Raw genomic sequence first — 22,306 nt, 5'->3', positions numbered from 1 at the left:
GCCCTCACGGCCGGCCCGCCCCAGCTGCGGGCGCGCGGGGCGCAGAGACTCAGGGTTTTCCGGCTGCGCCCCGGTCACCCGCCTCCCGCCAGGCCCCGCCCCGCCGCGCGCCGGCCCGGATGTCCCACCGCCGGAAGTGACGGCGGCGGCGCCGCACGTGGCCGACGGGGGCGGACATGGCGCTCTACAGCGCGGCTGCCGCCGTCCTGGAAGGGCTGGAGCGCGGCGATGGCGGGATCAAGACTCTGGTGTACAACAGCCGCTTCCCGGTGCGGGGGGCGTGGGGCCGGCCCGGGGGGGGGGCGGTGAGGGCACAGGCAGCGCAGGCCGGAGGGGGTCGGTTAGGCCCGACGTGGGGAGTTGGGCCTGAGGGGAGGGCTTAGGCCCCAGGCAGGACAGGCCCGGGGAGGGGGGTTAAGCCCGAGGGGTGTTAGGCCCTAGTCAGGGCAGGCCGGAGGCAGGGTGGCGGGCTCGGTCCCTGTCCCCGGGCAGCCCCTGACTGCCCCGCAGCATGTCCGGCAGCTGTACGCCCTCGTGGCCGAGACCCTCCGCTACTCCCCGGTGCTGGAGAAGCTGCTGGCCGGCGCCGCGCTGCTGCAGGCCGAGAAGAAGCTGCCGCCGCAGCTGGCGAAGGTGAGGGGGGGCTGAGGCGGCCCCATGGCGGCGGGGCTCGGGGCGGTGAGGCCGGGCTCACCTGCGTTCCCGCAGGTGCTGGTGTACGACCTGCTCTTTGGCAAGGGCCTGAAGTGCGGGGGCCGCTGGAAGGCGCTGGCGCGGCGGCACCGGCCTCGGCTGGAGGCAGAGCTGGCCCGCCTGAAGGTGCAGCAGAAGGTGAGCCGCAACGAGGACCTCCTGGCCCCGACGCATGCAGCAAGCCCCGGCGGTGAGTGGGCTCGGGGCCGGGCTGTCTCCCTGTGCTGGTGGCAGTGGTGCGCTGCATCTGACCCTGTTGGCTCCCCCAGCCTCCCAGGTACCGCGCTACATCCGAGTCAACACCCTGAAGACTTGTGTAGATGATGTGATTGACTTTTTCAAGCGCCAGGGCTACTCCTACCTGGGCAAGGCAGCCAGGTGAGTGTTTCTTCCTGCCATCCCACTTTATCTGGGACATCAGTGAGCAGCAGTGGCTTAGGACAAGGCCCTGTGGGCTGAAGGGTTGTTGGTCCTGGTGTTCGTGGTGTCCAGGCTGGGGTCTTTGTCACTTTCCCCTCTTAATTCCTGCCTCTCTGGGTGCTGCCTGGTGCCGAGGTGGGGAGGAGGCGGGGAGCGAAGGGGGGGTCTCGCCCTGGGCTCAAGCATGGACACAGTGAAGCAGGACTGTGTGTTCATCCTCCTCATGGACAGTGTGGAGGAACTGAGGGCCCTCTCTGGGAAGAAGTTCTTGTCGGATCTTCATCTCCCGGAGCTGCTGGCTTTCCCTCCGCAGACGGACTTCCATGACAACCTGCTGTATACTTCAGGACACATAATCCTGCAGGACAAGGTGGGGGAGCTGGGGAGCAGGAGGCTGCAGGGGTGAGAAAACCCCTGACATGGGTTGAGGGTCGGCCCTTTCCTCCATGCCAGGGGCTGGGCTTGGACCAGCTTTGCTACAGCGCTTGAAGTCTAAGTGGAAACTGTGAATGCAGCCTGCAGCTGTGGGGTTCCCCTGTGGCTTTGCTTCCATAGCCTGTGGGTACGGGATGAATTGCTCTGAACTGAGCTGTAAAAATGCCCTGTAGGAGCTGGGGAGCAGCGGATGGGAGGAGCGCAGGGCTGCGAGCTGTGCAGGGGCTTCGGCTGGTGGATGGCGGTGGTGGGCTTGTTTTGCTTGTGTTGCTGTGGCTGCCTGCAGCACACAGCATCAGCTGTGCCCCGAGGAGGGCCAGGGGGTGCGTGCTGCCTGTGCCTTTCATGGGGTTTGCCCTCCTGCAGGCCAGCTGCCTCCCTGCCTTCCTCCTCAGCCCTGCTGCTGGCTCCCATGTCATCGATGCCTGCGCTGCCCCTGGGAACAAGACCAGCCACCTGGCTGCCATCTTGCAGAACAAGGGGTGAGTGCAGGTGTGTGTGCTGGGGGAGGGAAGGGGTGCAGGTGACCCTGGTGCACTTGAGCCCACAGAGAGCACAAAGAGAAGGTAGCAGGAAGAGCTGCAGTCACCCTGCCCTGCTAGCTCAGGCTGATGCCCGCTTCTCCCTAGGTGGGCTGGTGGATCTGATGGTGCTGAGCCATTGGAAGTGCCTGAGGGGCCATGAAGCCACATACGGGTTCACTTCCCAGCACCGACCCTGCTCTTTCTGCCTGACACCATCCTTGCTCAGTACCCTTGCCCCAGGGGAGCAGCCCCCAAGCTCTGCCCACCTGGCAAATAGTGGGTGTTTGGGGCTACTGAGGCAGCCTGCTGCTGCCAGCACCGTTCCTGGGGCTGGGTGGGATGTTCATACCTCTCTTGGGTGCTGGGTTCTGCCTTCAGCCAGATCTTCGCCTTTGATGTGGACACCAAGCGCCTGGCCACCATGAACACCATGCTGATGCGGGCTGGAGTCACCAGCTTCCAGCTGGCCCAGCAGGATTTCCTGACCGTGAATCCCAAAGACCCCAAGTACAGCAAAGTGACCTACATGCTCCTCGACCCATCCTGCAGTGGCTCAGGTAACGCACTGGGCTACTGCCGCCCCCACCTGGGCTGGGCCTGGGCCGTGCGGGCCCCCAGGCAACAGCAGCTCTAACCACAGGGATGGTGAGCCGGGTTCCGAGGGAGGAGGCTGCCCCGAGCGCCGAGCGGCTGCAGGCGCTGGCCGGCTTCCAGCGCAAGATCCTGAGCCATGCCCTGAGCTTCCCAGCTCTCCAGCGCCTGGTCTATTCCACCTGTTCGCTACACCGGGAGGAAAATGAGGACGTAGTGCATGCTGTGCTGCAGGAGCAGGGCTCATCCTTCAGGTGCGCCAGGCGTGGGGGGGGACACAGTGTGGGGTGCTGCAGGGCTCAGCCCTGACTCCTGTCTGCTGCTGCAGGCTGGTGAATGCCTTCCCCTCCTGGCCCTGCCGAGGACTCGCTGCCTTCCCTGGGGCAGAGAGCTGCCTCCGTGCCTCTCCTGCAGACACGCTCACCCATGGCTTCTTCGTGGCTGTCCTGGAGCGGCACGAGGAAGCGCCTGCAGCCCCCAGGTGAGAGGAGGGCCTGGGGGGGGGGTCTGCCTGCCTCCAGCAGCTCTGGGGGGGGGGGGCCATGGCCAGGCTTAGGGCTGCTGGTGCACCTGCACGAAGGTGTTCCCCTCCTGATGTGAGGAGGAGGGAAGGTGGAGGGCTCTGGCTGTAGGAGAGGGCAGGAGCTGTGGTGAGCAGGGCCACGTGTGCATGGCTCAGGCTGTTGGCTCTCGCCCACAGCTCCCTGCCTGTGGCAGCTGAGGACAACCTGCAGCACAGAGAAAGATTGGAGCCAGGAGCAGCCCCCAAGAGCAGGAAGAGGAAAAAGCAGCGCATTAAGGAGTGAAATAACATTTTTTGGGACTGCATGGTGCCCAACTGGACTGGCAGGGAATGCTCCTTCCTGGCCACTGCTGCCTGAAGAGCAGCAGGGCTGCTGAACACAAGTAAAGCTTTGTGCCAGCTGCAGCTGTGGTGGAATTGTGTTATCACCCTGCTCCCCCTGACGCGAGTGACAACCCCCAGGGCCACCTACTGCCAGGGAGGGGGAGCTGCCTGCCTAAGGCTGGCTCTTGCAGCCTGCCCCCAGCAGGAGGTTTGTCCCCAAAGGCAGCCCTGGGCTGGGGCAGCCTTGGGAAGTCTGCTAACACCACGACCCCCGCTTCTGCACCCTGCAGGGCTGGAGTGCTCCAGCCGCATTAACGGTGTGACTTTAGCATGTGCCGCCCCATAAAAACCCCCTTACCCCAGCCTGATGCGTGGTTTCAGAAAAGCCTTTGACCGTAGTGATGAGGTAGAGCTGACATTTCCTCTCTCATCACTGGCTCTTCCAGCATGTTTGTGCAGCCTTGCCCTGAAATTGCCACTGCTCATAGCAGTGGCAAAGTGGGGGGGGTGGGAGGGGGAAGAGTGAAATAATAACTATTGACCCTGTCCAGGCCCCTGCCTTCGAACGGGGGAGCAAGGACCCATAAGCCAGAGGGTGCTGTAAAGCAGTGCCATGTACCAGCAATGCCTGGCCCTGCTCAGGCCCAGGAATCAAACACAGGCAAGGCAGATTTGAACACAGTCTTTTTTTATTTTAAACGAGGGACATAAGCAAGGGTAAAAAAAAAAAAAAAGGAAAATTGCACATTCACACAAAAATCCTCATCAGCCACACCAGGAATGATCCAAGTCTTCAGTCTGCGTTAAAAACCTAGCTTCCCCCAGCCATGTACGGCAGCACAGGCACACAGGTCTCTCCCAGCAAGGGCTGTGCAGCGTGGAAGGGACACAGCCTGGCTCCTTGCAGGGGTGGGCACTTGGGACCTACCTGGGGCAGCACCAACAGCCAGTGCTCCCCAGCGTGCCCTCGCCTCAGACCCTGCTCATCCCCATCTCCCTCTGCCGCACAGGTCTTGCTGGAACTGACCTGGCCAAAGCCCAGCCCACAGCTCCCTCGCGCTGTCCTGCCTTGTGCCATGGCCACCCACGGGGCCCGGGGAGCAGATGCTCCCCTGGCTCAGCACCCTGCCCAAGGCAGGGTCAGCCCTCGTGGGCACTAACTCCTTTTCACCCACTTTCTCAAACCCCACGGACATGTTTGCCCAGGCCAGCTCCTGCACGAGTCTGCCCTGCGCTCACAGCCTGCAGCAGCCCCTCGCCATTGTGGCAGGGGAAGGCTAGAAAACCTGCACGGCCTCAGCTCCCACCCGTGACGGGGCCACATCCCCTTGGCGGTGCACAGCGCCCCCTTGCCCACCCTCCTTTTGCCGGCTAGGAGAGACACCTTGTTGCTGGCAGACAAGAAAACCACTCATCACTGTAACGTGCAAGAGCTCCTGCTCCTCATCCTCAGAGGGAAAAAAAAGAAAAAAATGGTTTAGTCACATCCACATACATCACATTTTAAAACTAAGGAGATGTTCCAGGCCAGGAGACGCGTGCAGCGGCTCTGCCCGTAGGACATAGCTGCCTTTCCCCAGCACAGCGAGTTCCAGCGGGCAGAGCCGGGGCACAGGTCGGCTCCTCACCAGGCTGCGACAGCACAGCTAAACACTACAAACAGCACGGCAGGGTCTGGCAAACTCACTGAACCAAGCTTGAAGGAATTCAAAGGCAATTTAGCTTAAATATAAAAATAAATTTTTTATTGTTAAAAAATGTTTAAATATTTGTTTGTGATTTTTTTTCTTTTTTTCTTTTTTTTTTTTTAATTTAGACTTCGGCAGACACACACACTCACACGGCTCGGAGAGTAAAAAACCTGGCAGCAAAGCACTCCTGGAAGTGGTGGGGAGCCCACAGGCACAGGTGCCTGTGTCTCGCCTGAGGCAGGGTGGGGGGCAGCTCTCAGGTGACCCCTGGCTCTGGCAGTCTCCTCCCATAGGAGCTCCCCGGCCCGCTCCTGGCTGGATGGGAACAGGGGAGGGAGCACCGTAGCTCCTAGGAGCTGGTAAAACCCAAAAGGACAGGGACAAGTTAAAAATGAAAAACAAATTGGATTTGGGGAGGGGGAAGGGAACCCATCGCTCTGGACTCCTTCCGTTAGCGGCTCCAAAGCACCCCAAGGTGGGGAAGGGGCACCAGGAGAGAGGGGAAGGGGAGGGGAGAGACTGCCATGGCTGGAGCCCCCGCCCCGGGGGGGCCAGGCCCCATCCCCCCCACCCTGGCTGCCTGCCTTCAGTCACAACAACAAAGGGACAACTCCCCCGCCACGAGCAGCCACGCAGTGATGCTACTGTCAACACCCAATTAGCCAGGGCGCGTCCCCCCGCAAAGGGACGGGCACCCCCCAGAAAAAGAAACTCCAAACAGCAAATCCGGCATAACCAACATGCCGCCACGCACACGGTTCAGTTCTTCCTCCAAACTCGATTCAATGAGCGCATTGAAATAGGAGCACGAATAAAGCAAAACGGGGGGGGAGGGGGCCTTACACGAGCAGGGCAGGGGGAACCCGCAGCCCAGCATGGAGCAGCGAGGGTCGGGGGAGCTGCTCAGCAGCCAGAAGAGAGGTGGAAGGACCCCCTGTCCCACCCAATGCCTCCAGCCAAGGCCCCAGGCCACAGCATGTCCTCGGCCAGAGGTCTGATAGGAGACTAAGTCACAGCGAGGTGGTCGTCACCCAGCTGCAGAAGCCAGGCTGGTCATTCATGGCACCGAGGCACCCGCACCAGGCTGGCACTAACCCCATCTCGTGTTCTGCAGGGATGGCAACGGAGCTCCAGAGGGAGCGGTTCACCAGGCCACAGGATGTAACAGTGGGGAAAGCCTGGAACCGCAGCCGGGAGGAACACGGCACGGCTCCAGCCAGGCATGTGTGGCTCTGCCAGCTGCTGTGCCGCGGGGCAGGGGGCTGACTATCAGGGGGCTGGGGAGGAGGGTACAGGAACAGCTAATGGAAGCAAATGGGGAAAAATTTACACATTGTGAGACATGGCAAAATAAAGTGAGGGAGGAAACACTGCAGATATGTACAGAGGTTCATCCAGCCTTCGCTGTGGAACTGTTCAAGTAAGAAGAGTTTGGTTTATCCCGTCCCACCCCAGTCGCTGCCACCCAGCACGGTCTCCAGCTGGCACCAGAGACAGGGGCCTGGCCCCATCGCCACGGGTCCCGCCACGGGGACTGCTCCAGACTGGAGCCCCCAACACGTGTGCAGGGGCTCCTTTCGCAGGCCAGCGGCAGGGGGCCAGCAGCACCAGAGGTTACTTTTTGCGGGTGTGCTGTCTCCGTGCCTGCAGCCGCTGGCGAGCACCCGTCTTGGATCCTGCCCCGATGGAAAAGGCAGGGGTGGACGAACCTGGAAGCAGAAAGGTTGCTCAGGTCTCTGCAGCATCACTCAGAGCTGGCACGGGGGACAGCATAACCCCCGTCCCCAGGGGAACAGAAGGTTTGCATCCTCCAAAGCCCAGCAGGTACCACCCGAGCCAGCTCCCCAAGCCCAGCCTGGCCCTTCTGCCATCCCCAGCCCAAGGGGACCACACGACCCATCAGCTCCCCAAGGCTGGAACACCATCTCCTTCCTTACCGAAGGAAGCACCGACTCCTCCGAAGCCCGAGGCAGGAGCGCTGGGTGTCCCGAAGGAAAGGCTGCTGCTTCCGCTCCCCACTGCTCCCGGGACAGGCGTGCTTTGCCCAAAGGTGGGCACAGGAGTTCCTGGAACGCAACGTACCACTGTGAGCCAGGGTCAGCAAAGCAGAAAGAGCCTGGAGACAGCAGCACCCGTAGGAGGCACACATCTCTCTCCCGAGGCTGAAGCATCACAGTCCCCTGGGACCAGCCTCTTCACCCAAGAAACCCTTTTAATGCAAGACATTGCGCTCTCATGGTAATCCCTGGGCTCTCCCACCAGTGGGGCAGCACAGGAGGATTTACAGGCCAGGGAGGAACAACAGCCTCTCTCTTTCTAGATCAAGTAGCTGCTCAACATGTGGGTTTCAGCTGTGTGGGAGGTGAGGCAGCCCAGCCAGGGTGCAAAGTGGTAGGAAAAACCTGAGAGCAAGCAAGAAGCAATCGCAGTCACTGCCTGGCAGTGTTTCTGCTTCCCAAGAAGCCCCAGATTGCTTTTAAGTACTGGCAAGACCTTGGCTTCTGCAGGGCACCTGGCTGTGCTCAGCACTTGCATGGAGCCAGAGAGCCGGTACAGTCAGAGGGGCCAAGGAGCAGAATTTAAGGATTCCCCTCCACCACTGAGGGCTGGGGACCCAAACAGAGACTGACAGAAGTGCCTTCTCTTCGCATGGCAAGGGTCCACACAGCACGAGTGCCATCCCCTCTAGGGCTGCTGAGCCTGGGGAGCTCAGCAAGGTCCCGCAGGAAAGCTGTTGCCTAAACGTTGCCCTGCCCTTCACTCTCCGAGAAGGCCCGTCCGCCTCAACTCACCTCCGAACACAGGCTTGCTGTTGGGCGTACTGGGCACGGTGAAGGCGAAGGGCATGCTCTGATTCTGTGCACCCAGCGTGCCCTGCGTCAGGGATGAGCCGAACGGTGTTGCTGCTGGGGCTGCCCCACTCTGCCCAGCCCCAAAGCTGAACGCTACTGCGGGAGAGCCACTGCTCAGGGCCGGCGTGCCGATCCCGAAGGTGCTGGCGGAGGGGCCTGGCTGGGCGGTTGCCCCAAAGGTGAAAGGAGAGGGGGTGGTGCCAAAGACAGTGGTGCCAGTGCTGCTGCTTGTGGTCTGGGTGGTGGAACCGAAGCTGGCTGTGGTGGAGGTGGCTGTCCCGAAAGAGAAGACTGACGTGGTGGTCCCAAACACTGCCTGGGTGCTGCTGGTGCCAAAGGAGCCCTGTGCGTTGGCCGTGCCAAAGGCCGGCTGAGCACTGCTGCCGAATGTTGGCTGAGCAGCGGACTGGGCCGTGGGGGCTCCAAAACTGAACGGGGGGCCAAAGCTGACGGGGCCAGCAGGCTTGCTGGCAGGCAGCTGGCTCTCCGCAGCACTGGTGCTGAAGGCGGGCTGACTCGCTGCACTGGGATATGGCGGTGGCGGCTTCGCGCTTGTGCTGAAGGAACTGCCAAAAGCTGAAACGGAGGAGCCAAACGTCAATGTCGCTTGACTTGAGGTGGTTGGGGTAGAAGAGGTCAGTGTGGTGCCCCCAAATATGCTGAAGCCCACAGTGGTAGTTGGAGCTGTTGAGTTTGAAGGTGCTTGGCCAAAGGCAGGGCATCCTGGGACACTGGTGGTGGCGGTGACTGTGGCTGGAGGTGGCTTTCCAAAATGGAACACAGGCCCTGGGGTGGCAAAGCTGGTTTCTGTGCTGGGAGCTGAGCTGGCTGGGACCCCAAATAGGAAGGGCTGCGACGTGCTAGTGGTTGTGGCAGCGGTGACAGTCAGGCTGGCAGTGGGGCCAGTGGAGGTGGGCGGGTTGAGTCCAAAGCTGAAGACGGGTTTGATGGTGGCATCTGTGGAGGAACTCTGCATGGTGGCAGTCGTAGCTGCGGTGGTGAAGATGACACTGGGGAGACTTGTGAATCCTGGCGGGGTAGTCGTAGAGGCTGCTGACAGGTCTGCAGCTGCGGCCGGCTGTGATGTTGGTTTGAAGGCAAAAGGAGAGGCCTTCGCTGGAGATGATGCTGTAGTGACACTGCCGAAGATAGGCTTGAACATGGTGGTGGTGGAGGATGTTGAGGAAGGGCCTGAGCTTGCAGACACGATGACTGTGGCAGAGACGACAGCTGTACAGGGTGCTGTGCTCTCGCTTTTCGGCAAAGTGCCAAAGATGGGTTTGAAGACAGGGGTGGTGGTGGGCACAGCAGCGGTGGTGGGCACAGCAGCGGTGGTGGGCACAGCAGCGGCCACAGTCATTGCCGGCTGGCTGACAGGAGGGGTGTTTGCCATCCCGAAAAGGATGCTTGGCTTTGGGAAGGAGGGAGGCTTGCTGGGGGTCTGGCCCAGCTCTGTGAATGCAGGAGGTGCCAGGCTGCTGGGGGCCTGCACCCCCAAGGCAGAGGGGGCAGTGGGGGCAGGCGCGCTCAACATGAGCACAGGCTTGGTGTCAGCAGAGGTGGCAGGCAGAGAACTTGACTCCAGCGATACAGCAGGAGCAGGTAGCTGTGCAGCTGATGAAGGCGGCTGGGGCACTACTGCAGCTCCAGTAGAGTCTGGAAAGGGGGAGAGAGCTTATTTAGGGACAGGGGTCACCTAAAGACAGACAGCCCTTCTGCCAGGCACCCACCCTGCTGCTGCAAAGGCTCCCACAGCAGCACCCACCAAAACAGACAGATGCAATCCTCCACACTTACAGCCGCTCCCAACAGGGCCAGGGATCTCAGTGTCCTCAAACTCATCCCCCGCGAGACCTGCCTGCCAGCTCCGTGGCCAGCAGAGCATTTGAACAATTTTACCTCCTGCCTTCCACAGAGGCAACACAGAGCCCCCACTGCCCTGCTCTGCCAAAGGCCCACTCTGCTGACCCTCCTCCTCCTCACCTGCTGGCATGGACACAGCCTGGCTGCTCTGCATCTTCTTCAGGCTGTCCAGGAGTGAGTTGGTGCTGGCCAGGGCAGGAGCTGTGGAGGCAGGCGCAGGTGCTGGGGAGGTCATGGCGAATGCCAGCGGCCTGGACACAGGCATAGTCTCTGCAGTGGTGCTGGGGACCGCATCTACTGGGAAGGAGCAAGAAATTATGATCTGCAATTCGCTGTAGGGGACCACCCCTTAACAGAGCCTCCCCAGCGGGTAGGGAAACCGCATGAACATCCAACAGCTCTGGCTCTGGGGTACCTCACCCATCACCCTGGGGATGCTGGGGCACGAGCTGTCCTGAGTCTGAAGGCACTAACCATCCCCGGACCCAAGGACCAGGCAGGACTGGCCCAGGAGCTTCCCACGCCTGCGCTACAGACACCCCAATGCCCTGCCAGCCCTGGATTTCTACTCCCTCCTATCACCTCTGCGTTCCCAGTCTGCCCTTACCAGCCTTATCCTCCAAGACTTTGTTGAACCACTGCAACACCGCCTTCTTCTCCGCATCCAGATCCTCTGATGTGATGGAGTAGCCCAGCTGAGGTGGCGGGGGCTGCCAAGAGAGAGCAGCAGCTTAGCTCCTTCTCAGGGAAGCCGGCAGAGCCTCTCTGAACATGTGGTGAAGGCTGGCCGTTGTAAGACCCGTGAAGCAGGTGGTTCTGCCACAGCACGCTACCGCGGAGCTCCGATCCCCATTCATTTTGGCCCCCGGCTTGGCGCTGAGGGCACAGCAGGCTTTCCCCAGGCCATTACCTGGTCCGGCAGCAGGCAGCACAATCACGCACAGCCCACCAGACACTGGGGCTGGGGATAGCGTCACTTCCCACTCGGCCAAGGACGGGGCCTCCTTCCTGAGGGCAGGCAGGTCAGTCTCCCCCCAGCCCTGCAGAAATTGCAGTGAGCACATTCTATCGCCAGAGGAGGGCAAAAGGGGCTGCGAGACAGCGACGTACCAGCGCCAGCTGGTCCCCCCAGCGAGATGACAGCAACTGGATCTTCCGCTTGCGCTTCCCACTGCTCCCCGTCATGGATGGTGGGCTCAGGGAATTCTGCTTCTTCCACACCGGCGTCTCCACTGCTACACAAGGAGACAAGTCAGGACCAGCTCCAGCCAGAGGAGGCATTTTGCTTGTACCAAGGGGGTTGCCCCTTCTGACTCCTCTCTGGATGACCCATCTCAGAGGGAAGAGCCAGGGGCACGGCTTTAAGCCAAGGACAAGGCTGCGATGCCACAGAAGAGCAGCTGGCCACAACATATCCCAGAGCAGTGTGTTACAAGAGCCTGCTGGCGCTCTGCAGGGCAGAAGCTCCTTCCTACCCACACAGACGCTCCTTACACACCGCCTACCCGAACCACAAGCCACGCAGACTGCATGAGCCACATCTAGTGCTGTGCCACGGGACCCTATCTGCGATGGGCACAAAGGATTTCCTCTCCACTTTAGCTGAGGAAGCGTTGGAATAAGCTCAGCCTGGAATTTGATCAGGGTGCTACTTGTACAGCAGGTCTTGCCCCAGGGGTGACACCTGGAGCCATGCTGGCTTGGGGGCTCGTGTTCCCCCTTGCAAGCCAGCTCCCGGCATCTGCTGGCACACTGACAATGTCAGCACCTCTGGCTTATCACCTGGAAATCACTTTAGGGCAGTTGCTGAGGCCAGCAGAAGGGCCGCTGCCTTGCGACCAGCACGTTACTAGTTTCCAGGTGACATCTCAAGCCAATCCCACCTGCAGACCTCAGCTACCTTCTATCCTGCTGCTTGCTCACACTGGCGGCCCATCCAACCTGGGCACAGAGCTGGGGCCCACCTATGCTCACCTTTCTCTGTCTGCAGCTCCTTGTCCAATTTCACCGGAGTGGAAGCATTGGAGCGATACAACTCCTCTTCCCTGCGCAAGTAGGAGAGAGCAAGTTAGGGTCAACTCCAGGCTTGGCCCTGTCCCCAGGGAGCAGGATGAGACCAAACACACTAAGGACTCCCACCAGCATCCCTGGTGTGTTTCTTTGCCTCTGCCAAACAACAGACCTCAGGACAACAGCCCTGCCCTCACCACACCAGACTGAAAGTGGCTCCAGGCAGAGCAGCTGCTCCCTTCCCTGGGACCCCAGCTCAGTCAGGCTGCTGAGCCCATGCACCTTCCTCAGGACAAGTCAGCCTCAGGGCGGTAGCTGGGGGTCCCAAACAGGAGCTGCTTCCCTTCACCCATCCCTGGCTTAGACCCACCCATTGCCAGGGCAGGGGGTTGTGTTGGTTTTAGTTCTGACATAAGGTTCTTCTCTGAGGCAGGAGAGGGGAGAACAGGGGCCTGCACACCGAGGCAGGTGCTAAAATACAACCCTACTGTAGGTCCCATGAATTGATTTTGAGATGGCAAAAAATTGGCACCTGTCTATTCCCAATGTTTTGGCAACAAGCAACCCAGGCCGTGCCAACACTACAAGGCAATGTCGCCTCTGCAGCAATCTGAGCCCTTAAATCTCTGAACTGGCCTGGGAGCAGGGCCGGGATGGTGTAGCTCAGTGTTGCCGCTGGGACCACAGTGTGACAAGGTAGCAGGGACGCCAATCGACACAATATGGGGGTTTCCACACTGGTGGGTGACCCAGCAGCCACGTCTCAGAAAGGGGCCTGTACTGTCCCAGCTCCAGTGGAGAGCAGGACTCAGGCACCAAGGTGGCTGGGAAGGTGTCTGCTCTCTTCCTGGCCGGCATTGACGAGCGGGCACTCGCCGTGTAAGCGGCTCATTACCTGGCTTTCTTGAGAGGCCACTCTGGTGTCTGGGAGCGGGAGGACGCTGGGCTGGACAGTGGGGACACACTCACACCACTTCTCTTCCACAGCTAGAATGCAGAGAGAGACCAGCAGTAACTCAGTACAGGGGCCAGCAGGGAGCACAGCCTCCCATCCTCCTGCTTGCCTGTGGATTAAATCCCATCTCCCAGGGCTGTAGCTAACGAGCCCAGAACTTCTCTTGCTTCAACACCGCTTAACTCTCCTCACATTCCTTGGAGTGCCACCCCAAACTGAATCTGCTCTGGGAGCGAACAGCCTCCAGGCTCGTTACAGCCTGGCCGAGAGGATGGGCAGGGAGGACATGCCTGGTCAGATGCCGGCTCTTGTGTTCGTGCTGCACAGGCAGAGGCTGCCCGGCTGCCTCAGAAGCCCTCACGTGAGCCGGGCTAATGTGGCAGGAGCAAGCCATCTCCTCACCAGGAGTTCAGAGCAGATGGATCGCACCTCAAGGATTTGAGACTTGCCCCAGCTAGAGGAAACCTTTCCCGACCAATATATCCTGGAGCAAACCTTTCCCCACGCAGACCGCAACCTCCCTTAGCCATGGCTGCTTCCCACTCTCACACCTGCAAGCCTGACCCAGGATGTAAGCAGTGTTTTATTAATAGCTCAGCAGCTGCTGAGGGGACCTGGGTCAAGGTGGGAGTGCATGGCCCCAATACCTGCTGGCTCCAGCTGAAAAAGTGGCAGCACAGCAAAGTCTTTTTTTTTTTTTTTCTTCCTTTCACCTGGATCTATCCACCCTAGCAGACTGGCCAAGGCTGAGTAGGGAGGGGAAAAAAGCCTCCTCGTGTTTTAGTGTAAAACAAGCACTGCAGCAGGACAGTTCAGCCTGGGGGCTCCCCCAGCAGCATGCACCAAAGGACAAATAAGATTGATGCCTGCTGCTGCCTGCCCAGCAGCCTGCCTAACCCACAAGGAGATGAAACTGCCTGGCTGAGCTGCACTGGAGACTCCCTGCAGTGCTCACTGCCAGGCACCACCCAGCAACACCACTCCCAACTTCTGAGCCCAGGGTTTGAATTACATGGGGTGATCCCAGAGGAAGGCCAAGCCACTCTGTGCTGTGCTGCAGCGCTGCCTTTGGCAGGGTGTTTTCTACCTGTGAGAGGCCCCGGCTGGAGCTGTAGGAACTGGCGATGGCATTGCGGATGGAGCTGGGGATCCCACCAGCGTATGTATTGTTGAGGGAGCTCATGGAAGAGGTACGTGACCTCTTGTTTGAGCAGTCATCCAGGCAGTGCAAGACAAGGCTCCTCTTCAGAGAGCCAGGCCTAGAAGAGGTTGAAGAAGATTTTATGAGCTCCCCACCACTCTGCCTATGGGTCCTTTAAATGCAGTGTGGGTGGAGGAAAGCAACCCTGCTCCTTCTCACAGCACATGGCTTGGAAAGAGGCCTCAGCAGTGGCAGAGCCCTTACAGCCACCAGCCTGCGTTCAGGGTGACAAGACCGAAGGCACAGCCACAAAGCTGGGCTCTGCAAGCAAAAGCCAATCAGCTTTTCCAGAGCCCACAGGCTTTTAGACCACCCACCCAGCTCACAGCAGTTGCTTCTGGCCCGATGGGCACTTACTTGGGTATGAGAGAGGCAGGGGCACCATTGGCTACCAGCGGCTCAAACGCCGACTGCCCACTTCCACTGCTATCGTGGCGCCTGCGGGAGAGAAAGCAGAAGCCTATGGTAGTGCGGAGGCAGCAGAGACGGGGCCTGCGCTCCCAGCCTTGGGAGGAGACCCATTCCAGGTGGGCTTGGCACTGAGAAAGCACAAACCTTGCTTTTCTCTTGTGACCCGACACCCAAGGACAGAGGTTTTCCCCATCCACATTCTGCACTGGATTTTGTCTCCACCTGGTCCTTTCCTCACTGACACTCGCCCTGAGCCACTGCCTCCTCCCAAGCACTAGCAGCAACACCAGCTGCCTGCTGGGCAGAGCAGTTCTGATGGAACAAAGTCTTTGCTCAAATCCAGTATTCTAAGCCAAAACACTTCAGAGAGTCTCAGCAGCTCATTTCTGGAATGGACCTGAGCTTCGAAACTCAGATCTCCTAGCCAGTGCCCTGGCCTGTTTGAGTCAGAAACCGAATCCCTCTTCCCACGATTCAGTGAAGTCTGAAAGTCAAAACAAGCCCTGCTGCGAGGCAGAGCTGGAAGCTTACGATCAGCACGATCACTTAGCCCAAGCGCTCCCCCTGAGCTCAAGCATACTGACCCCATTGCACAAGCGATCCAACGCTCTTTCCCAGCTGACGCAGGCTCTTTTCTGCCCTCAAAGGTCACAGGATTTTCTGCCTACAAGCATCCTTCATGCTTGCCAGGCTTTAATGCCTTCAAAGTTGGCTTTCGTGGCGTAGCTGGGTATTGGCAAGTTAAAAAAAGAATAAAGAAAAAAACCAAGCTGACCCTGTCTGTGTACCCATCCTGCTGTTGTCCTGCTCAGCTCTTGCGGGGCTCAGATTCACCAAGCCAAGGTAAAGGTTCAAAGGTAGAGGGAAATCCAGCGATGGAGGAGAGGATGGCATGGCCTGCTGCAGCAGGAAGGCAGCCGGTGGCTCCCTGCAAACCGCCACTCATACTGCTGCATTCTCAGGGCCACCTTTGGCATCAGCCCCAGCGCAACACACGGGGCAAAGCACCTGGGCACTGCCCAGACTGCTCTTCTGTGGTTTCCTAGCTCCCCTGCTCAAGCCCAGGCAGGCAGCCCCAGCACATGAGGGGCAGAGGGGCACGAGGCAAACGGCCTCCACGTACACAAGTGGGAAGGATGACAAACAGGAGGTAAGAATGGGAAGGCAACGCTATGCCTGGGCAGTTAGAAAGGCTCTGGCAGACCTTGGCACCTGGGATTTATGCCTTGGCCTTCCCAGAGCACTGGCAAAAACACCGTACCCTTCATTTCTTTGAGTTCAGAGCTGGTAACGGCTGACCTTGACTAACAAAAGCAGAAGATAGTATCTCCTGGTTACTCATGTGTTTTTACCTCCTTTCGCTAGCTACAGCGCATGAAGGAAGCGCGCAGATCTTTTAAAGCGCAATGCTTCCACCTGGGGATGTACGACTTGGGGATCCCGTCTCTCCTGGAAACCTGCGGTTGACTGAAGGATAGAGAAGATGAGCCTACAGCAAATACCAGCGTTTCCCTCCACGTTTCCCCAGTCTGCAAGCCCCTAGGATAACAGAAGCCACTTCCCTGCCAGGCTTTCCCAAACCACATCCCAGCCTCTCCCAACCCTAGCAACGCAGAAGAACACACTTGACCCATGAGCTTGCCCAGACAAAAACTTAAAACGCATCCCTTTGATCTCAAGGGCAATACGGAGTCTTGGAGGACTTTACAACACAACCCAGAGGACCAGGTGATGGGGCGTGCTTCCTCTACACAGTTCACTTCCCACAGCACTTTTCCAGCTCAGACTCCTGGTCACACAGGGCCTGGCACGCTCCAGGACACACTCCATTTATCACCACTGAAATTCCAGCCCAGTTTACGACCTTCCCAACACACTGGCAGCGACCTGGACTGCTGGCTTGTTACCTTCTCTTGCTCTCCTGATCATTCCCAAAATCCTGCTCCTCCTCCTCCTCCTCCTCCACAGCCCTCTTCCTGCTCTCCTTGATGGCATTCAGCACAGTCTCTTTTGCACATGGGTCCAGGCTCCTGTTGGCCGGGGAGGCCATGGGCGAGACCAGCTGCTCCAGTCTGCAAGGCAAAGCAAAGCAAGGCATTAAGTCAAGTTCGGATCTCCAGAGCAAGATACACCACACCCCCAGTGCCCCATGTCCTCCCCACGGAAGCGGGGAGACAGCTCTCCCATAAAGCCTCTCCAGGAGGTTTGGATCACACAATCCTCCCCGCGACGCAGCAACGTCTGGGGTGCAGACGGAGCAGTCACCGCTGGGCCAGGTGCGGTGGGGTCTCCCCGGGGACCCGCTCCAGGCACTACAACCGGCTGAGGGCCGGGTACCGGTTCCCCCCACCCCGTTCGGTCCCATCGAGGCGAAGCTCCTCCGGCGCTGCCCACGGCCGGAGCGCGGTGTCCCCCCCCCCTCGGTACTCACGCAGGGGAGCGGGCCAGGCCGGCGGCCGGCCGGGCGATCCTCACGGTGACGGGGCTGCGGAGCGGGGCGGCCCGGCGGGCCCAGGGCGCGCTCCGGGGCGAGCAGCCCTCCCAGCAGGCGGCGGGCAGGCCCACCGACACGGCGCTCCGGGCCTGCGGCAGCGGGTAGCGGCGGCGCGGGGCCTGCGGAGGGCAGCGCGGGGCGGCCGGCGGAGCCCTGCGGGGACAGAGGGTTCAGCGGTGACAGAGGGCTCCCCCCGCCGGGACCCCCCCCGCCCACCCTCCCGGCCCCCGCTTACCCGAGGCGGCGCGGCGGAGCCCTCCCGGGCCGTCCTGAGGCGGCGGCCGGGCCACCGTTGGCGGCGGCCTTAGCGGGCGGGCGCGGCGCGTGCGGGCCGAGCCGCATCGCGCACCAGGCCCCCGCCGCGCCCAGCGACGCCGCACCCACCAGCGCGCCCCGCAGCAGCAGCAGGCAGGCGAGGGCCAGCGCCAGCGCCACGGCCAGCCCCAGCGCCAGGGCCTGCGCCGCCGCGCCTCGCCGCCCCCAGCGCCCCGCGCCCGGCCCGCCCCCCGCCATCACCGGGCCGAGCTTAGCCGAGCCGAGCCTGGCCGAGCCGCCCGCCAGCCGCGGGCGCCCGGCATGCACTGCGCGGGGTGGGGCGGGGCCTGCCCCGTGCTCGGGCGGGGCTTGCCCGAGTGGGCGGGGCAAGGCCCCCTCCCGGAGCCGCCGTGCGTCCCCCCCCCCGGCCCCCGCTCCCCTGCCCCAGCCCAGCCCCTGTGAGCCGGCCCTGCCCCCTCAGTGACCCCACCTCGACCCCCGTGCCCTCCCGTCCCCCCCAGCCCGGCCGGCGTCCCCTGCCTCCACCCACACACCCCCGTCCCAGCCCACATCTCCCTGTCCCCACCCTGACCCTCCAGTCTCCCCCATCCCGACTGCCGTGTCCCCCTACCCCAGGCCCCATCCCCACCCTGACCACCGTGTCTCCCCCACCCAGATTCCCGTTTCCTCATCCCCACTCCAAAACCTGTGTCCTCGTTGCCATCCCAATCCCCGTGTCCCCCCCTCCCAAACCCTGTGTCCCCATCCTATTCCCTAAAGCCCTCTGCACCATTACAGCCTCTGTGTCCCCCGTCCCAGCCCCTGCTGTCACCCACGTGTCCCCACAAGGCTCTACCATCACCCCATCCTGGACCATGTGTGACCCAAGGCACCCGTGGACACACGGGCGGTGCCCGCCTGCTCCCACCGCCCCGGTCACCACCGCATGCAGGGGCAGCTCCCTGCGCGGCCAGCCCGTCCCCTGCCCCGGCTGAGGGGTGCCACCACCACCGGCCTGCTCCGAGCAGCAGCTCTAGGGACGAGCCGCCCCACGTGGTGCTAAGGCCACTCTGGCTGGCGGTGCCACTGGGTCCCTGGGGCACACGTGTCCAGCGGAGCACTGCCTGCCCTGTTGCCTGTCAGCTGCCTGCAGCTTCTGCAGCCTTGCTGTGTCCTACAGAGCAGGGCACCATGGCAGGGACCACACAGAACAGAGCTGTGGCGGCAGACCATGGCTGCAATGACAGGATGTCACAGGGCTTTCTGCAGCCCCTAGAGGCTGGGTGGCCCTGGACAGGGCTGGGGGAGGCTGGGTGCTGCCCAGGGTGGGGAGACACCCTGCCAGTGTGACGTTCTGCGGCAGCATCACCCCTGGGAGGGGACAGTTTCTCAAGCATTGCCCCATGCATGGCCCCCATGGGCCACCCATCAGCAGGACCCTGTGCCATGGCCCTCCCAAGGTGACCCTGCAGCACAGGAAGGGAGGGCAGGATGGTCTGCACAGCCCCCACCACTGCAGCGTCACCACCGCAGGAAGGGACTGGGGTAGTGGGGAGGCCAAAGCCAACCTGGCTCCTCTGGGCTGAGCAGGGACCAGGTCCTGGTCCTCTCCCAAGGAACAAGAGGTGACGTGCAGGGTGGCCCTGGGGACAGAGCCAGGAGAGGCACACCATCACCAGGACAGCACCCTGATCACCTCAACAGCATCTCCCCAAGTTGTTTTGGCAACGCTGAGCACACCCATCAGGGCAGAGCCCCTGGTCCCCTGCCACGCACCACATAGCTGGGAGGGCTGGGCTGAAGGCTTTATTGAAAAATCGAAAAAACACAACATAGTAATTATTATTATTATTATACAATGAAAAAAAACTCGACCCCACCTGCAGTGGAGGGGCACCCCCACCATCCCTATCACCAGCCGCCAGCGCCACGGACCACGGGGGGGTCACTCCCCCACTGCCAGCACCCAGCCGACATACAAAAGGAAGTGGTTTCAGCTGAGTGCGGTGCCACTGCCACCGTGACCCCCTCGCCACCCCCCAGCCCCGACCCAACCCGGAGGCCTGAGGTAGTTGGGGGTACCCCATGCAGGCGAGACCCCCCCCCTAAAAGAGTGGGGAGGGTTTTGGGGCTCCCTGTGTCCTGCAGGAACAGGATGGTTGGTATTGCATCCGGAGGGGAGCCGGCGCGGGTCAGGGTATGGCCACGGTGGGCCATGGGGCGGCAGTGGGAGCCCCGGGGGGGGAGCCCAGAGGTCCTCGAGGGGCTCCCCAGTAGGCTGGGGGCACAGCGCAGGTGTGTTGGCAGCAGGGCTGGCTTGGGGACGCAGAGACCCCGGGTCCCTGCATGGTGGACAGTTGCGCTCTTCTGCGTGTAGAGGGTGGCAGCCCTGAGGCCATGGCAATGGCCTGGCCAGGCAGGAGGGTGTAGGCGGGTCCCACTGCTCCACGTGCCAGCCAAGCACTGATGGATGTCAGTGGGAAAGCACACGGTGACAGCCCAGCCACACCAGGCGATGCCACTGCTTCCTAAAGGGAGAAAGGCCAAACCCCGCAACCCCAGCACGCTGATGGGCTGGTCTGGCTGTCTCCCCCCCAGGAAGGGGCAGCTGCCTGAAGGCAGGGTGCAGGCAGCGATGCTGCTAGGCGGGGAAGGACACCCTGGCCCAGCAAGGGGCACCGGCAGGACCATGGGGGTGGACATAGGGGACGGGGACAGCGCTGCGCAGTCTGATTCCACCGTCCCCACCCCAGTGAGACGAGCTGGGGGCCCAGGGCTGGCAGACACCCCGCTGCCCTCTGAGCCCCACTGCTCCAAGGCACAAAGGTTCCCTGGCTGGTGCCAGCCCCACAGCCGCCCCATTGCAACGCTGGCACCAATACCCTGTGCGCTGAAGAGGGTGGCAAGGACACAGGGGTGGCACTAGCCCAGAGTGAGCGGGCAGGATTGCCGTCACTCTGGTTTTGGGGCACCCCAGCTGGCGCCCAAACCCTCTGTGCTGCTGCCCTGGAGCCACCCCCAATCCCCAAGAGCTGGTGGCTTGTGCAGTGGCACCACAGTTGCCCAAACCCATGCCCAGCACCTTGCAGAGCATTTATTGCTGGCATAAACACAGTGATCTGTTGGGGCAGGGCAGCCCAGCTCCGGGGAGGCTGTGTGTGGCATTTTGGGGACCCAGGATGGGGGGGCAAGCACTCACGGCAGCATTGTTCTCACTACCCGTCCCACTCCCTCCTCACCGCTGGCTGCTGCCAGCACCCTGGTCTCACTGGCCGGGTTGTCCCACGGGAATGCTCCCCCACACCCTGCAGCAGCCAAAGGCACTCAGTGCCCCCGCTGGAGGGGGGAGCACACCTAGCACCAAGCCCAGCAGCACCCTAAAAGCTGGCTCGTGACCTGGCGGCACCCCCGGGGCCCTTGGCATCACAACAGGCTCCTTCGTGGGGGATGTTCGCACCGAGCCAGAGACGGGGTTAAGGCTGGAGAAGCAGCGAGAGGCAAAAGAACCCAACCGCTCTTGCTCAGCCAGAGCTGGCTCAAAGAGTTCTGAATATCTGTGCAAAAACAAAACTAAAGGGTTAAAGACCGCCCCCCACCCCCAGAGACCCCCCAACCCCAAGCAGCTCTAATAAATACACGTGCGGTTTGCAGCTGGCGTCAGGCCGGCGAGCCCTTGCTCCTGGCCCCGGGGTCTTGCCAGGCGGCTCTCGGTGCTCTGGCGCTGGAGGCAGCTCTCGGCAGGGGGGGACGCAGAGGACATGTGCTTAGGCGTGGCTTTTGCACCAGTTTGTTGTGGATCTTTCCGTAAGGCTGCACTGAGCTGGGTCCCAGCCCGCTGTGGGGGTGTCCCCTGTGGGCTGCTTCTGTCACGGGTGCTAATCTGCAGCTGGAACAGGGAGAGAGGGTAAGGGAGTGTGGAGCAACGCAGTGCCCCCCAGCATCCCTCTGCCTCATCCCTTTGGGACTCCAAGTCTTCGCAGGGTGGCAGAGCCCCAGCAGCACCCAAGCACCCTGCCCAGGGGTAACGTGGGTCCCACAGGCTCTTGCAGTGGTCAGGGTCCCTGTGATTTTGCCCACATGTGCCTACTACCCCTAGGCTCTGCTGTGCCAGCCAGAGTGAAACCCACACCCACTCACTGCCCGGACTGTAGGCAGGGCTTCCCCATCCTACCCTGCTCCTTCCCAGAGACGCTTCCCATCCAGAGCAGGACTGGGATCCACTCACCGTCCTCCTCCCAGCCCTCCGCCACTCCTGCCAGCTCATAGTGCTTCTTGCGCAGCTCCCCCAGCTTCTGCCGCTCCTTCTGCAGCTGGTTTTCAAGCTCCAGCACCCGCACCTGAAGGGCATCAAGCACACCATGGCCACTCTGTGACGCACACAGCCCCCAGGTGGTGGCACGGGGCCATGCAGAGCTGGGCACCCCCTTTTCACACCCATATCTCCCTGATATCAAGCCCAAAGACCACCAAGGTACATCCCATGAGTGCTCTGACAGCAAATGGTCCTGGGGACAGGACCGAGCTCAGGTGGGCACTGCCTGTGCAGGCAGGTGAAGGCAGAGTGACCTGCGTGGGCATGGCAGGGAAGGGCATTCCCAGGAGACGCCCCATGACAGGTGGAGGTGGGTTACTGTGGGGCAGGCCAGCGGGCACGCAGGGGCAGGGAGAGCCCTTGGGCTGTTATGCCATGATGGGGACACTGTCAGGGAAGGCTCAAGGGCCAACTGCATGCAGCTCCTGGGCAAAGCAGGCTGTTGTCTTCATGCCTTGGGCCTTCCCTGTGAGCTAGAGATGCCCAGGACCAGGCAGAGTGCCTGCACCCACCATATTTGGCATCCCCACCCACCTCTCCTCCAGCTTGGGCAGCCTCTCATTTGCCCAAACAAGGCACCAGCAGGTGTGTTTCCCAGAGTGTGGGAGAACCTCCTACCTGTGAGTCCATCTCCTGACGCTTTATCTGGGTGAGTGTCATGCTGGAGAAGTCCATGCTGTCTGTGGATAAAGACATCACCAGCCCCCCTCAAGCTCTGCTCCCCAGCTCGGACTCCCCTGCTAGCTGCCATG

At 61.4% G+C, this 22,306-nt stretch overlaps 3 protein-coding genes across 12 annotated transcripts in view; 1 reads left to right on the top strand and 2 right to left on the bottom strand.

The window, feature by feature from the left end:
* The first annotated feature begins 121 nt into the window (after positions 1–121).
* Positions 122–3,591, top strand: NSUN5 (NOP2/Sun RNA methyltransferase 5). 2 transcript variants are annotated; one of them, XM_075113474.1, is made up of 10 exons: positions 122–269; positions 523–633; positions 709–883; positions 963–1,071; positions 1,345–1,483; positions 1,915–2,030; positions 2,451–2,629; positions 2,713–2,917; positions 2,992–3,144; positions 3,364–3,591. In XM_075113474.1, exons 1-10 carry the CDS (start codon positions 177–179, stop codon positions 3,467–3,469), a joined length of 1,386 nt encoding a protein of 461 aa, XP_074969575.1. In that variant the 5' UTR covers positions 122–176; the 3' UTR covers positions 3,470–3,591. The 2 variants fall into 2 exon arrangements, with proteins under 2 accessions (XP_074969575.1, XP_074969574.1); XM_075113473.1 differs by having other exon boundaries at positions 123–269; positions 511–633.
* A 586-nt stretch (positions 3,592–4,177) lies between these two features.
* On the bottom strand, positions 4,178–17,566 carry POM121C (POM121 transmembrane nucleoporin C). Of its 2 annotated transcripts, none has more exons than XM_075113468.1 (13): positions 17,223–17,566; positions 16,925–17,140; positions 16,401–16,565; positions 14,440–14,520; positions 13,969–14,140; positions 12,822–12,913; positions 11,891–11,961; positions 11,027–11,151; positions 10,524–10,626; positions 10,037–10,213; positions 7,994–9,709; positions 7,139–7,267; positions 4,178–6,910 (listed from the first exon to the last, which is right to left on the bottom strand). In XM_075113468.1, exons 1-13 carry the CDS (start codon positions 17,498–17,500, stop codon positions 6,816–6,818), a joined length of 3,420 nt encoding a protein of 1,139 aa, XP_074969569.1. In that variant the 5' UTR covers positions 17,501–17,566; the 3' UTR covers positions 4,178–6,815. The 2 variants fall into 2 exon arrangements, with proteins under 2 accessions (XP_074969569.1, XP_074969571.1); XM_075113470.1 differs by having other exon boundaries at positions 11,027–11,148.
* Positions 17,567–19,032: 1,466 nt separating this feature from the next.
* Positions 19,033–22,306, bottom strand: part of HIP1 (huntingtin interacting protein 1) — a 52,849-nt gene continuing 49,575 nt past the window's right edge. For all 8 annotated transcript variants that reach the window (XM_075112708.1, XM_075112711.1, XM_075112712.1 and 5 more), the window contains exons 29-31: positions 22,173–22,234; positions 21,468–21,579; positions 19,033–21,128 (exon numbers count right to left, since the gene is read on the bottom strand). In XM_075112708.1, the coding sequence (XP_074968809.1) occupies positions 21,118–21,128; positions 21,468–21,579; positions 22,173–22,234 (185 nt within the window). In that variant the 3' untranslated portion in view covers positions 19,033–21,117. The remainder of the gene's footprint in view (positions 21,129–21,467; positions 21,580–22,172; positions 22,235–22,306) is intronic.

Source organism: Phalacrocorax aristotelis, chromosome 18 (assembly GCF_949628215.1).
Source record: "Phalacrocorax aristotelis chromosome 18, bGulAri2.1, whole genome shotgun sequence".
Classification (NCBI taxonomy): Eukaryota; Metazoa; Chordata; class Aves; order Suliformes; family Phalacrocoracidae; genus Phalacrocorax; species Phalacrocorax aristotelis.
This window is presented reverse-complemented; position numbering and strand designations above follow the sequence as displayed.

Excerpts from the sequence above, each read along its gene's own strand:
- NSUN5 (XM_075113473.1), top strand. The coding sequence starts at position 177 with ATGGCGCTCTACAGCGCGGCTGCCGCCGTCCTGGAAGGGCTGGAGCGC. Across the intron at positions 2,630-2,712 it reads CCCATCCTGCAGTGGCTCAG|GGATGGTGAGCCGGGTTCCG; the intron begins GTAACGCACTGG and ends CTCTAACCACAG. Across the intron at positions 2,918-2,991 it reads GAGCAGGGCTCATCCTTCAG|GCTGGTGAATGCCTTCCCCT; the intron begins GTGCGCCAGGCG and ends CTGCTGCTGCAG.
- POM121C (XM_075113468.1), bottom strand. The coding sequence starts at position 17,500 with ATGGCGGGGGGCGGGCCGGGCGCGGGGCGCTGGGGGCGGCGAGGCGCG. Across the intron at positions 14,141-14,439 it reads CCTGCCTCTCTCATACCCAA|GCCTGGCTCTCTGAAGAGGA; the intron begins GTAAGTGCCCAT and ends AACCTCTTCTAG. Across the intron at positions 6,911-7,138 it reads AGGAGTCGGTGCTTCCTTCG|GTTCGTCCACCCCTGCCTTT; the intron begins GTAAGGAAGGAG and ends TTCTGCTTCCAG.